This window comes from Dipodomys merriami, unplaced genomic scaffold, assembly GCF_024711535.1.
Source record: "Dipodomys merriami isolate MVZ:Mamm:240054 unplaced genomic scaffold, mDipMer1.0.p SCAF_11, whole genome shotgun sequence".
Lineage (NCBI taxonomy): Eukaryota > Metazoa > Chordata > Mammalia > Rodentia > Heteromyidae > Dipodomys > Dipodomys merriami.
In genome coordinates this window covers 36618093-36633892 of record NW_027202382.1, presented here as the reverse complement: position 1 = coordinate 36633892, position 15800 = coordinate 36618093, and the positions used below count along the sequence as shown (strand labels likewise).

The 15800-nt window shown below is 40.4% G+C and overlaps 1 protein-coding gene across 3 annotated transcripts in view; it reads left to right on the top strand.

Moving 5' to 3' along the window:
- LOC138820951 (tubulin polyglutamylase TTLL11-like) overlaps window positions 1–15800 on the top strand; it is a 238544-nt gene that overhangs the window by 37556 nt on the left and 185188 nt on the right. For all 3 annotated transcript variants that reach the window (XM_070012962.1, XM_070012957.1, XM_070012965.1), the window contains 2 exons: window positions 3000–3096; window positions 8749–8882. In XM_070012962.1, coding sequence (XP_069869063.1) covers window positions 3000–3096; window positions 8749–8882 — 231 coding nt within the window. The remainder of the gene's footprint in view (window positions 1–2999; window positions 3097–8748; window positions 8883–15800) is intronic.

The window sequence follows — 15800 nt, the reverse complement described above, 5'->3', positions numbered from 1 at the left end:
ATGATTTAATGGATAAAATGTGTGAAAAATGGTGGTTTCTCAAAACTGAATGAGCTGAAGGTACTTCTTCATTTTAATTTTTGGTCTTGGTGTTTGAACTCAGGGCTGGTGCTTGCTCTACTACTTGATTATACTCCAGCCCCTGCCAAAGGAGCTTCTGGGCAGAGGATTCACTTGGTATTGTTTTATTTTATTCTATTTGTCGGTCATGGGGCTTGAACTCTGGGCCTGGATGCTGGCCCTCAGCTCTTCAGCTCAAGGCAAGCACTCTACTACTTAAGCCATAGCGCTACTTACGGCTTTTTCTGCTTACATGGTGCTGAGGAATCGAACCAAGGCCCTCATGCATGCAAGGCAAGCACTCTACCACTCAGCTATCTTTCCAGCCCCACTTGGTATTATAAGGGTAGTAAGGACTAGAGGTTGGTGACAAGCCTCTATAAAGTGTTGTCAGGTGACCTACTGGCAAGGAGCAGGTCACAGAACCGCCACGGATCTCACTACACTTTGCTTGGAGACCTTTTGATTTATTCTATTTTCTCTTCTCTCCCTCCCTCCCTCTCCTTTCTTTCTTCCTCTCCTTCCTTCCTTTCTCTCCTTCCTCTCCTTCCTTCCTTTCCTCTCTTTTTCTGTTGTCTGTGTTTTTGAACTCTGGGCACTGTCCCTGAGGTTTTATGTTCAAGCCACAGCTCTACTTCCAGCGTTTCCAATAGTTAATTGGAGATAAGAGTCTCCCACGTTTTTCTGCCCAGGCTGGCTTTGAACTATAATCCTCAAAGCTCAGCCATCCATGCCTGTTTATTCTATTTTCTATTGTATTTATTTGGGTACTGAGGTTTGAACTCGTTCTTGCTAGGCAAGTGCTCTACTAATTGAGCTATCCTCCCAAGATCAAGCCTTGTGTTTTTTCCCTGGGGCCTGTATGAGACTGAAATCCCTCTATCTCTCTTTCCCAGCTGGGATTGTGTGTGGTGTGAGCTACCACTCTTGGCTTGTTTAAGATGAGGATTCACTAACTTTTTGCCCAGGCTGTCCTTCACCCATGAACCTCCTGCCCTCTTCCTCCTAAGTAACTTGAATTACAGGCATGAGCCACTGCACCCAGCTGAGTGCATTTTAGAGACACCTATCTGTCGGGTTATCTTTCTCTCGTCTATATTAGCACTTAACAGCTGGAAGAAAATAACATATGTTATATCTCTTTGTATTTATACTGCTGAATAAATAACTTATAGCCCACTGGGTGCACAGAAAACGAGTGAAATGCTATAAATTATAGATGAAATTGCAAGTGCTGCTGGAGTGTAGCATATGCCTTGCTTTGGCACAGATTTGAAATGGTGTAGCTGATTTAAAGGGCTTGAGTCTGTTCGCCTTCATTTTAATTTGGAAACTATTGGATAGCACCGAGTCACAACCGGAATCTCGTTAGTCATGCCATGTCCTCCTACCGGAACCTAACCCCTCAACTTAAGAGCAGATAAAAATTCAGATTAACTGTTGTCTTAGAGTGGAAACTGAACAATGTTATTTAATGTGTTGGCGTTTCTCTTCATTTGGACTCCTAACAAGCAAGTTCTAAATATGAGCTAGCATGTTCTCCCTTTCCCTTTTTAACAAGGTCAGCTGAGATGCAAATTTACACAACATGTTCTGTAAATGCAGAACGTGTTAATAACTTCGAAGAGGCACCAGGATGGAGTGGAAAGAACAAACCTTTCTGTCTCACTGAAGGATTTTTCTGACTGCAAATAATTGAAACCTTGCAGCTTGTGCCAAAGAGGATTTCAGCACACCCCAAAAAGATATTCTCAGGATGCAAGCCTATTTTATAGGACCCAAGGGCAGAAGCGGTAGCCAGCTCATGGGACTGCAAGCCCTGGGACCAGAGGCCTCTCCATCTGTCTCCAGGCAACATGGGCTCACCTCCCCCCCTTACTCTCTCTTCTCTCTCTCTCTCTCTCTCTCTCTCTCTCTCTCTCTCTCTCTCTCTCTCTCTCTCTCTCTCTCTCTCTCTCTCTCTCTCTCTCTCTCTCTCTCGGCAGACTGGCTTCTCTTTGTACATAGCTGCTCCAGCTGCCCAGCTCTGGCTTTTTATATTTTTTATTGCTCCAGTTCAAGGGCCAGCTGAGGCTGCCTGGCATCTCAGATTTCCAAATTCCTGGAAGACAGAATCTAGTTATCTCATCTTGAGTCAGATGACCCCTCTTAACTTGTTCATGTATTAATGCAAAAAGTCTCTACTGTAGGGTTCCAGGAACTGTTTTAGGCACTGGGGGTATATCCTGCCCTTGTGTGAGGGAGAGGGGGGAGAGGTTCTGCTCATTCTTTCAGGGATGGGTAGAGAGTTTCAATTTGCAAAGAAAGGGAAAGAGGTAAGCGTTTATTTGGGTAGACTCGGATTCAAACCCTGATTCTTCCCCTTCCATAAACTTTGTGCTACCTAAGGCATGTCAAACTATTTTCTATAGCCTCATATTTTTAATTAGCTAAAAGGGAATATTCCATTAGAATCTAGCTACGAGAACTGAAATGAAATTGTGCTTGTAAAGCCAGTGGCATGTGTATGTGACAACCCTGTCTGAATCTGTTTCTTCATCTACAAATGGAAGACTGTATCATCTACCTAACATGCTCATTATGAGAACCAAATCATGTCGTGTGCCAGGTGTTAGGAATTGTACATAGTGGACACCCACTATGGTCACTATCCCTTTTGTAATTAATCACATTTTTTTTTTGTCCATTATGGGACTTGAACTCAGGGCCTGAGCACTGTCCCTGAGTTCTTTTGCTCAAGACCAGCGCTCTGCCACTTTGAGCCACAGCATCACTTCTACTTTTCTGGTGGTTAATTGAAGATAAAAGTCTCATGGACTTTCCTGCCCAGGTTGGCTTTGAATCCTGATCCTCAGATTTTAGCCTCCTCAATAGCTCAGATGATAAGCATGGGCTACCACTGCCTCGCTAATTAATCACATTGTTTTTCTGTTTTCTAGTTTCCATTTGGCCGACGCTTGCCTTGTGACATCTACTGGCATGGAGTTTCATTTCATGACAATGACATATTCTCTGGTCAAGTGAACAAGTTTCCAGGTATCTGCTGTTAATGTTGACATTTGAAAGTGTTTCTGGTGTTTCTACCATCTATAAAAAAAAAAAAAAAAAAAAAAAACAACCCATGACAGTGTGTTGAGCTCAAACTTGAAGACTCTTAATTGGGAATTGCTGCCTGTGTGTTCTGCTGCATTGCTGTTGTCATGGGAGGAAAGTTAGCACAGAGATAATCAGGACTTAAGCCTCCCAGGACTTCAAGAGTGCAGACTAGCTTTTGCAGACATTGAGACAGGCTTTCTTGGTCTAATTCCACTGGTGGGAGAATATGATTTTTCACTTGTTAGGTTATAGATATAATATAGGGGGGGGTCTAGTGATGAAACTATACATATGCTCCAAATGAACTGGAACATTCCTCCCATGGGAACTATGATTCTAGGAACGTATCCTATAAAGGAAGTATCAGTTCCCCCCTCTTTAATGATCATATTTGGAGATAACCATTTTCAAAACCAAATTCTCTAGTCTGCATTCTAAGTGCCCTGGGCTATAGGCAGCCCCAGCTAGTACATAACGACACAGGCACTCACCAGAAAATTGCCACTGCCAACACATCCGAACATCCCTCTCTCTACACCTCAGCCTTCACAAACAATTTTTTTTTAGTTCTATTTTTAAATCTGTCACCTCCTCCTGCTGTGGTCACTATTTTTCATTGCTTTTGTTCATGCCTATGTGAAGTCAGAGGTTCGGGGTAGTGGGACAGTTAGGGAGAAGGAAATACTTGGTTAAGTTTCTCCACCCACAGGGTCTTATATTTAGTTATTTTACTGCACAGAATATGGTATAATATATTTTTTTCTGTCCGTCGTGGGGCTTGAACTCTGGGCCTGAATACTGTCCCTCAGCTCTTCAGCTCAAAGCTAACATTCTACCACTTGAGCCACAGCACCACTTCCGGCTTTTTTTTTTTTCTGTTTATGTGGTGCTGAGGAATTGAACCCAGGGCCTCATGCATGCGAGGCAAGCACTCTACCACTGAGCCACCTTCCCAGCCCTGGTATAATACATTTTTAAAGGGAACATCACCCTGAATCTCATCCCTCATCCGCCAAAATAACAATGTGCCTATCTTTTATATTTCCTCCCAACTTTAAATGTATTTATCCTTTTTATATGTCAGCATGTAGTTGGCTGAATAGAGATGGTTTTTCTTAGTATAATGTCATCTATATACAAAAGAGAGCATTAATTTCCTCACTTTTCTTTGGCATTCTATATTATATCTTTAAGAAGACCTCGCTCAGGAAACCCAGTACCTGTAGGTCATACACTGGCTAGTTTTACCATCTCTGCTCAGTGGTTTTCAACGTAAGCATGGAGATTTTCCAAGTTGTTGCCGTAGGCAACAGGTAGCTCATAATCATTTAGAAGATGCATGATCAAGAAACACAGCTTATCTTCCAGTCAGTATCAGCCATATCTCTTCAGTAGAGTATTTGTAACAATCTCAGGGTCTAGTCTCTGGACCTAGAGTGAAAAATCAGGTACAAGGAGACAGGATCCATGTCGGCCTTGGCTTAGGTGCTGCATAGGAGCCAGTAGCTCTCATAATTGCTCCACAGTCCACCTTTCAAGTTCCCTCCAAGAACACATCTCACCACACTCATGAAAGCCTGGAGCTATGGCTTCCAACCAGGTATTACCAATCAGGAGTCATTTGAACTATGTGCTTTGTGGTGGAATAACACAGCGAGCCGTATACCTTTATTGGTTTCCAAGGGAACAGAGATGGAAGTTACCCCAAGGTCAAAGTTGTTCTTAGACGAGGAGAAAGGGTTTTGTTAAGAGAATACCACTTTAATGCTATTTTCTCTGCCTTGCTGCTCTTGCTCAGAGAAAGGTTTCTTCCTGATGCCACTAAAAAGACTTCCTGAGATTTGGGAGGACGCGATTTAGATGAGAACAACTCTTTAATTGGAAACAAGAGTTCCTCAAACATGAGGCTTCTTCCACATTTTCTCCATCTGCTTCCAAAGAAATCACTTAAATGATGGAGAGTGGTGAGAAGCAGCTATGGCTCTACTCTAGGAAAACAAAGGAGAAATATAGAAAGAAGTACTCCCAGAGGAATAGGTTTATGAACGATGATAAAGGAATCTTCATTCCAAAGAAACAAGTTGGCCCCTTCCCAAATTCCCCATGCCAGTGACTGGAACATGTAATTTTCCACTTTCCTAATAGGAATTGATCTGCTGTACAACAAGTAGGCCTTAGATCCTCTCAACGAACACACAGCACTGCACACCCTCTACCCTATGACAGATAGCAAGCCTCAGCCCCAGGGTAGTTCCAGAACCTTCTGTTCTTTGATATGAGTTATATCCAAGTTTTTCTTGTGTCTCTCATCCCATAAGTATGAAAATGCATTCTTCAGGAATGGTCTATAACTTAGCATAATAAGTTCTGGTGAATGTATCAGCAAAACAAAAAACTTTTGGGTATACATACACATGTAATATATTTTATTTGTGTCACCACATTAGGTTTTATTTGGGTAATTTCTTTGCTCAAAACACATTATTGTATCTTAACTGAGCTAAGACTTACTATAAAAATATCTTAGCTGTGTCTTTGCTTTAAGATAATCCCAAACGATCGATTCTCAGCTTCTAAAGAACAGTTAATTATTGAGTTCCGTGGTCTGAGATGTTTGGAAGTCCAGGGTAGATGAAGTAGAGCTTCAGTGAGGCATCTGTGGCTTTTGGCTAGCTGTCTGGGCTCTGGGGACACAGAAAGACAAGAAGAAAGGTGCGCAAGAGAATAAAGCACGATGTTAGTGTGACTCAAGAGGTAGCTTGGAGTACCTATGAGTCCTGAGTGAGCAAGGACACACAACCTGATCCAGCTTTGTGTGGGTGTCAGGCAGGGTAAGAGATCCTGAAGAAAATTGGCCTATGAGCTGAGCCTCCAGGAATGAGTGCCCGCCCCCTTCCCAAGTGCCAATCAGGGAACAAAGGCATGAAATTCTTTGTGCATGCTGCTCATGCAGTGAAGGACAAGTGACACAGGATGTCTCAAGTGGACCCGATGAATGGGGCAATGAAGTGACAAGCAGAGGCCTGACACATCACTGTCGTAGCCAGAAGGGTTTGAGAACCACTGAGACACTTACATGAGACAATAGCGCAGGTCAGCTTGTCTTTCAGAAAGATCATCCTGAGGGTCACATTGGCAGTGGCAGAAAGGCTGGGAGGAAATGGGTTTAGCTACGAGGTGGAACCCAGGCCGAAGATGAACTAATTAGTAACAGTGGGAACAAAGGAAGAGGAGGTGAATCCCAAAAAAATATTTGCTGTAGCATGTTTTATCAATGGTGATTACAGAGTACTCCAAATACATATAGCTCAGTCTGTTTTTGCTTTGATGGGGCTGTGTGGGAAAACCTGAGGACTGGTCTCCTGGTTGATTCCAATGCATTAAGACCCTCAGGCCTTGCATCTCCAGGGTAGCAGACAGAACTCAGACCTCAGGAAGCATGCCCATGGTGTCAGAAGCTCAGCCTGAGTTAGTTTCTCCATCCAGTAAGGGAACAGCTGCTGCAGAAACATCTAGAGATAGACCTTACTGAGAAACTTAGGAAGTCAATCAGCCTCCATAGAGCCTGTTAGTAAGTAGCAAGACCCTGGACAGTGGGCTCACCTTACAGGCAGGAGGAGTCTACCTTTTGGGTAGACTTAGAGGGAGCATAGATGAGGGTGAAAAGAGGAGGTTCATTGACGAGAACAAAGCGAAACCTCAGCTCTATGTGCTGCTCAGGCAGCCGTTCAGTCCCCAGGAGTAAAAGATAGATGACCGAAATGGAGGATGAAGCCATAGAGCCTCAGAAAAACACATGATTGGTACACAAAGTCAAGTTCAAGTTTTAGCAGAGAGGACCAGATAGTTAGCTCTAGAGCCGAGAGAGGGGATACCTTGGGTGGGTTGGGTGCTGCGACTGCTAAGGGAACAGGCCAGTCCTGACCAGCAGGAATGTGGCATAAGATGCCGCCACTTCTCCCATCCATGTCTGAGTGGCTAGAGGCAGGAATGACAGTAGCTTCTATGGCAAATCTTGTGAGTTGCCTGCATTCTTTTCCTGATAGCCCTGCAGGGAAACAGAGCTGGGCTGGGCAGGGGGGGGGCTGTTTTGGTGACTAGTAGATATCAGACATTCTTCAAGCAGGGTTCTGACAGCCAGAGGGCAGGCAGTGTTCGGGATGGGCAGCGTTTGGCCTTTAGGACACAATTGAAGTTAGCTGCTTTCAGTGGAGAACTTCCTAGAGACACAAAGGTAAACTTGGAAACCAGATCTGTTAGCAGTGGGGAACTAAGGATGCTTGTTACAAAAGGAACCATTGGCCAGGCGCATGCCTTGTCATCCTAGCTACTCAGGAAGCCGAGTATGGTGGTTTGAAACCAGCCTGGGCAGGGAAGTCCATGATACTCTTATCTCCAATTAACCACCAAAAGTCTGGAAGTAGAGCTGTGGCTCAAGTGCTAGAGTGGTTAAGTGTTAACTTCTTGCTAGACAGGTGCTCTACTGCTGTGCCACAACTTCAAGCCCTTATTGAGCTTTTTGATACGCCAAGGGAAGGGAGAAGTTGTAATTCTAATCTTCCTTCTCAGATGTTCATTTGATTCCTGAACATGAGGGTCAAGAGAAACATCATTATCTCTGACTGGGGCCATTTTAAACATGTGATGATTGGGCATGCCAAGCTATGGGGAACTCTAATTTCTATTAGAGATAATTGTGCCATGCTCATTTCTAATGACAGTCATGGACCACTTTAATCTCTTTCAGGATACAGGTTATTTTTAATATGCATTTTTAGCCTTAAATAAGCAGGCTAAATTTTGTAGTTCTTTTTAACCTATTTCTTAAAATTTGCTAAGATAAACAATATTGTTTCCTTGCTTGCCAGAGATACCAATGATGTTACAAAAATAATGTCCACCATTATTTCTTAAAGTATGTTTTAGATGAGACACTTCAGTTTCCTCTGGTCAAATTAATGAAAGCTGATCAATGTCAATATAAGTACTTAGAACTAAGAATTCCTATGAATTACATTCTCCTCACCCCAAACTATAAATTTTGCTTTGATAGCCTTTCCATTTCCTGTCCTTGATCCAAGAAGACAGATTTTATGCTGAAAGGTGTTTGTGTGTGTTTTTCTATTTTATACCTCAATACTCATGAAAGATTAAAACCTGGAAACTTAATAAAGTTTCTCATCATGTCACCAGAGTCGACTAGATAATATTCTCTAGGGTAAAAGATAGAAAGAATCTCAGAAATATGTGTGCTAGCCCCCAACTAAAGAGGGTGTTAAGTTTTAAGTGCAAGATAGAAATTCTTCTTGTGCCTATTACCTATTGAAATGGCAGCCAGATGATAAACTGGGTGAAAACCCATCTATTCAAAGGGATGCTTCATTTTTTTTTATAATGAATGCTGTCTTCTTTCACTATTCTGGTAGCTCTTTCCAAAGAGCCACTACTGTGAGGAACAACTCATACTTATTGTAAATACTGCTTTTAAAAAGTGGCCATGGTGGATGGATGGTTTTAAAGATCCCAAATAATGCCCACTTTATAGATGATGACATGTGCTTGTTCAAACCTGATGGTTGGTCTCCTCTCCAGGTATGACAGAGATGGTGCGTAAAATCACCCTGAGCAGAGCTGTGAGAATTATGCAGACCCTCTTCCCCGAAGAGTACAACTTCTACCCTCGCTCGTGGATTCTACCTGAGGAGTTGCAGCTCTTCACAGCTCAGGTAGATGGCACTCTGTCCCCATGACCCCTGAATTATTTGTGCTTGTGACTGATTGTATCCTGAGTCCTGTGTGCGAGGAGCTGGGCTGAAGGAACCCCAGGAAGCTGAGCCTGATTAAGAGGGGGACTCGTGGGTATACGGTGGGTGTTGGAAGTATACAGAGTTGAATGGGGAGGGTGAGAGGGTGACAGGTAAGTCCACTGAAGAAGTGGGTCTTGCCATGAGAGGACAGGTCTTAGTGATACCAGAAGTAGAACATGGAGACTGGGCAGGTGGACACCACAATGGGGCCATTTGGGAAAACCATAGGAGAGGGATGCCCCAACTTTCAGTGGTATAAGATGGAGGGTGTTGGGCTCTTGCCTAAAGGCTAGGGAACTAGTCTGACAACCTATAAGTGAGTCTCTTCAAGAGTCCTGCGTTGAATTTGTTCCAGAATCAATTCTGAAATGCCCGGCCTGCGGCACTTATAAGCAATGTGTTTGAGCTTGGAATCCTTCAGAGTTTTTGCCACTGATTGTGAAATAGAAGAAGTAGGGAAGAAGAGTTCAAAATTGCTATTCTGTTTAGTCTCTTACCAGACTATTTAGAATGATTTCACATCCTTTGGCAAGATGTGCAGCCCATACCATAAACATGAACTGCGGGGTCTCTGTGCAACAAAGGTCTGTCTAATTATGGCAAGGCAGTTATCTCTGGGTGGGCCTACTGTGTTCCAGACATTGGGCTAGAAGCATGATTACTTTTCATATTCACACTAACCTTATGGCAAGTTTTGGTTTTGTTGTTGTTGTTGTTGTTGTTTTAAAGATCTCTCCATTCCATGGATGAGGTCCATGAAGCTTTGGAAAATTTAATGACCTGCTCAGGAAATAAGCCTTAAGTCTAGCACTGACTCGTAGGCCTGTGGTTTTCATATGTCTTGTTGTCTTCATATTGGTTTTAATGTTGAACTACAAAACCTATAATAAAATTATGATTTACTACACACAAAACAGCTTGAAGTACTAATTTTTAAATGGAAGCACTCCAGGAGACAGCAGTCATATGGGTTTGTAAACATTTTTTTTTAAATCATCCAACTATTAACTTACACCAGGTGCATTTCATTGCATGTAAATTATGCTCCAATAAAGTTAATTTAAGAAATAACTATTAGCTGTTCTCTGTGCTCTCTCTCCAATCTCTTACTTCTGTGGCTTCACTCCACAGAATATCTTTCCTTCCCAGGTCCACAGCTATCTATGTCTATTAGCAAGGCTAATTAGGTAGCTCCAACTGTATTAAAAATTAAAAGAGCTGGATGCCAGTAGCTCACACCTATAAGTCTAGCAACTCAAGGGGCTGAGACTTGAGAATCATGATTTGAAGCCAGCCCTAATAGACAAATCTTTTGAGACACTTATATCTCCAATTAATGAGCAAAAAGCCAGAAGTGGGGGTGTGGCTCAAGTGGTAGAGCACCAGCCATGAGCAAAAAAAGCCAAGTGAGAGTGTGAGGCTCTGAGTTCAAGCCAATAGTATCAGTACACATTAAAAATCTAATAGAATTAATAAGATTGTCAATCATCGAAAGTCAAACCTGTAACATTCAAGAAGAGGGAAGTTCAAGGCCAGCCCAAGGGAAGTTTTTATTGCCAGACCATATTTGAAAAGAAACAAAAACAAAAAGGTAAAAGGACTGGTGGTACGTCTCAAGTGGTGGAATGCTTGCCAAGTAAACAGGAGGCATGAATTCAATTCCCAGTACCGCACATATACACACAAAAAATAAGTTTAGATAAGTAGACTTACATGGTATGTGCTCTTTTGAGTTTTTTCATGTTAGAATGCTGTTTTTGAGACTCATCCATGCATTTTGTATGTCTCAGTTATCTGTATTTTCTTTATTATTGAATAGCTTTCCAGTATAGGAATTATCACAATTCCTTTATCCACTTGGCATCTGGATCACTTCCAGTTTGTGGATATTAAAAATAAAACTGCCATGACTATGTAAGTTATTTTCTAGATGGGTGTTTTTTTGTGTAATATCCAGAAGTGACATTTTGTGTCATGTTATATGTGTATATTTATCTTTGTAGGAAATTGCCAAGCTTATTTTAAAAAATCTTTAGTTACACGAAGGAGTTTCAGTTTTACAGTTGGCAAACAGTTCTTGTCATAAATAGATGCTTATTCTCATCATATGCCTCTTCTGTGTTTATTGAATTGATCTTATGACTTATTCTTTATTTTGATAATGTGATGAGTTGATTGAATGATCTTTTAAATGGTGCATTCTTGATATAAATGTCATTTAGGTATTCTCCTTTTTATATATAGATGAACCCCCTTTGCAATGCATTAATATTTTGTATGTGTGTTCATAAGACTAGCTGATATGTAACATTTATATTTGGTTTTGGTGTGGGGCTAATGTATGCCTTTTGTTAAAAGAATTGGCAAGTATTTCTTCCTCTACTTAGTTGCAAGTTTTGCTATTATTAAATGTTCAAAAGAATTTACTGTTAAATGTATTTGGGCCTGGGCTTTCTTTTGAGGAATATGTGAAGTTGTAGGATCATTTTTTCTAGTAGATACAGTTAACTTGTGCCTTTCAAAGAATTAGACTGTCTTATCTCATTTGACATCAAAATATTTTAAATAATATTGTTTTGTAAGTGGTAATTTTTCTGTTTTGAAGTGACAGTCTAGTTAAGAATTTATCAGTTTTACCAATCTTTTAAAAGAATCCATTTATGATTTTATTTTCTTTGTTCATTTAATCATTGATTTATTTTAATGTAATGTCCTTCTTTCTATTTTTTAGTTTAATTTGCTTCTTTTTCTCAGCTTTTAAAGGAGCCAACATAGAATTACTAACTTTTAAACTTTAAGCAATAAAGTTTGCAGTATTCTTTTTGAGTGCATCTCAGAAATTTGTATATATTACATTTTCATTATCATTTGGTTTGAGCGTTTACTAATTTCCCTTAAGGTTTGCCTTGGATTATTTAGAAATGTGTTGCTCAATTTTACAATAATTTTGAGATTTTCCAAGTAATTCTTGGGCTAGGAAGGTGGCTCAGTGGTAGAGTGCTTGCCAAGTAACTTTTGTTTTTGATTTCTAATTTAATTAATATCAAGCACTATTTTCTTTTTCTTGAGGGGAGGGCACTTTCTAAGGCAGCATTCTACCAATTAAGCCATTCCTCCTGCCCCTTTTCTTTAGTTTGATTTTCAGAGAGGGTCTCACTGTTGCCCTGGTCTGGCTTCAGACTGTGATCCTCTTACTCCCACTTTTGGTGTAGAGGGAGTTACAGGCGGATGCCACCGCATAGAGCTTGTTTTGAGTAATAGGGTCTCATTAACTTTTTCTTTTGTTTTACCCTGGCTTCAAACTGCGATCTCCATTCCTGGTTCCCATATACCTGAGATTATAGGTGTGCCTCACCATGCCTATCAAAAAGTACATCCTTCATCACTTTGATCCCTTTACATTTAATAACAATTTTTCTAACGGCCTATCTTGATGAATGTTTGCGTGCACTTAAAATAATTTGTGTTCTGGAGTTGTTGGCATACCAACAATTATGGCAAGTTGGCTCTTGGGAGCATCCCATTTTTCTTTTCTTACGTACTACCTACATGTTCTACCACCTACTGAGTGATGGTGAAATTTCCAGCTTCTCTCTTTCATTACATCCGTTTCCACCAAGTAATTTGGAGCTCTGTGTGTAGCTTTATGATTTGACTTTCTTATAAAGTAACTTTCCCTGTCATGAAGTCTGCTTTGTCTGATATAGTATGGCACTCTCCAAATTTCTTTGGCTTAGTACTTGCACAAGATAGCGCTTACCCTTCTCCTACTTCCACCCTGTCTTCATGTTTAAAGAGTGCTTCTTGTTGGCCTGCACTTGAGTTACTGCCTGTTATCCAGCTTGACAATCCCTGCCTTTTAATTAGTGTGTCCATTTATATTTAGTGTGTAATACCACCTAAGATTCACCTCTAACACCTGGCCATTTCTTTTTTAATTAATATTTTGAGATTTTACTTTTATCTTTTTAGTTTTGGTCTTAGGACTTAGAATCTAAGATTTAAATTATGTCTTTAGCTTAGCATATTTACCTGTTGTTATTTCAAGCAAAATCTAAATACCTTACTATAGCATGCATCTATTTTTACTACATCATACATGCTCTTGTCATATATCATCTAATTCCACAACACATGCTTATTATTTAAGCTTTGAAAAGTTAATTTTTCTTTCCTTCCTTTTTCTTTTTTCTTCCTTTTCCTTCCTTCCTTTCCTCCTTCCTTCCTTCTTTGTATTTTGATACATACTTAACGCTGGCATCAAACTCATGGTCTTCCTGCCTTAGCCTTTCAAGTATTGGGATTATAGGTGTTGGTTAATCACACCTGGTTAAAAAAAAGTTAAGTATCTTAAAGAAGCTAAAAAAAAGTATATTTGCTGGGTGCTGGTGGCTCAGGAGGCTAAGATCTAGGGATTGTAATTGAAAGCCAGCTTGGGCAGGAAAGTCCATGAGACACTTATCTCCAAGTACCTACCAAAAAGCCAGAAGTTGAGCTGTGCTCAAGTAGTAGAGCATTAGTCTTGAGAAAAAACGCTCAGGGACAATGCCTAGGCCTTGAGTTCAAACCCCAGCACTGGCACCAAAAAAGAAAACAAAGCCAAGTATGTCTATTATACTTTCCCTAGATAAACTTTCCATTCATAATGCTCTTCATTCTTTTGCATTGGTCTAGAATTCTCTCTTGTGGTATTATCCCTTGGCTGAAAGAATTTCCATGGTGCAGTCCAGGTCTGTTGCTGACAATGTTCCTCAGCTTTTGTTTATCTAAAAACTTAATTTTTGTGTGTAATAATTCTAGATTTAACAAAAAGTTACAAAAAATAGTACAATGTTGGTTGCTGTATGCTTTTCCCCAATGTTAGCATTTTCTATAATTACCCAAACTGGGACAGGAACATTGACGTGGCATTGTTAGATGATATAGCTTACTGGGATTTTCCTTGTTGTACTAGTGAGTTTTTCTGGTACAGCACCCATGCTGTGATCCCGACTCATCTGGCCAGCATTTCTCCTTGGTCCTCGCTAAGTGGTAACAGTTCTTCCACCTGTCTATCTTTTGTGACTTTGGCTCTCTTGAGTATCACCAGTCATTTATTTATTTTGAAAATGACCCTTAAATTTCACAGATCAGATTATTTTCAGCCTTCTTTTTCTCACGAGTAGGTTCAGATGACACATTGTTGGCAAGAATACCCCACAATGTCACATGTCAAGAGGTTCAGGGTGTCATTGTCATGTTGATCACTTAGTGTTTGCTAGATTCCTCTACTATGAAGTTACTATTTTTTTTACTCTTTATAATCATTAAGATCATTAAGCATCTCCTGGGGAGACTTTTTTTTTTTTTGGCAATACTCAGGGCTTCACCTTGCAAGGCAGGTGCTGTACTAGTATAGATAGCCGTTTTGTCTTGTACCTTTCAAAGGACAGCTCTGTTGCGATATAACTGGTCTACAATAGACTCTATGTATTTTTACAAATTTATTGTTATTGTGAAGGTGATGTACAGAGAGGTTACAGTTATATAAGTCATATAAAGAGTACATTTCTTTTTTTTTTCTAGAGCTGAGGACTGAACTCAGGGCCTTGTACTTGTCAAGCAAGCGCTCTTCCACTGAACTAAATCCCCAACCCCCTACATTTCTTTTTGAACAATGTTACCCTTTCCCTTGCTATCTCCTATTTTTTTCCTCCTGTTCCCACCCACAAGTTGTATAGTTCATTTTCAACATATTTAGACTCCATATATTTTAAAGAAGTAATTTGATATATACATATCAAATAATATCAAACACATGAATGTATATGTGTGTATATATATATATATATACATACATTCTTAGCATCAAAATCAAGAAATTGGTGATCTCTATCCCACAAATGTTTCCTCATGACCCTTTTCAGTCCTTTCTTGATTTCCTTTCATGTCCCTCTCTCATAACAGTAGGTAATTGTGGATCTGCTCTCATTTTCCATTTCTACAATGTTAGATAAATGGGTTCATATGGAAGGGGCTTTCTCTCTTTTGGAATGGCATCTTTCCCTCAACATAATTATTTTGAGATTGACTCTTGTAGCATATGTCAATAATTCTGTTAATTTCTGAGTTTTCAATTAGAACTTGGTGTCAGTTTGTTTATATCTTTAGCTACTGATGGACATTTGGGTTGATTGCAGTTTGAGGCTATTAAAACTACTTAGCTAGATGCGGTGGTTTATGCTTGTAATTACAGTATGGGGGAGGCTGGAGCAGGAAGGTCATGGGTTCCATGCCAATCTAGGCTACATAGTAAAACTTTTTCTCAAAAACATAAAAAAGATCCACTGAAAATCTGTAATTGTGTGAATATGTTTAGACTTCATCTGAGTAAAACTGTAAAAACTGAAAAAAATCCCCACTTCTCAGAAATCACTTTCAACACTTGATGGATATCCTTCAGCCTTTTCTCTGTATGAACAACCACATGTTGTAATAGGTATGTAATTATTATTATTATTATTACTTGTTGGTCATGGGGCCTGAACTCTGGGCCTGGGCGCCGTCCCTCAGCTCTTTAGCTCAAGGCTAGTGCTCTACCACTTGAGCCACAGCACCACTTCCGGCTTTTTCTGCTTATGTGGTGCTGAGGAATTGAACCCAGGGAAGGCCTCATGCATGCAAGGCAAACACTGAGCCACCTTCCCAGCCCCAAGGTATATATTTTTTAACTTGAGGCTTTGAGCATACTCAGCAGCTACTCTGACACTTGATTGAGCCAAGTCCCGAGCCCTTTTGGTTTAGTTATTTTTCAACGGAGGGTCTTTGTATGCCTATTTATGCCTCCCAAACAGCTTG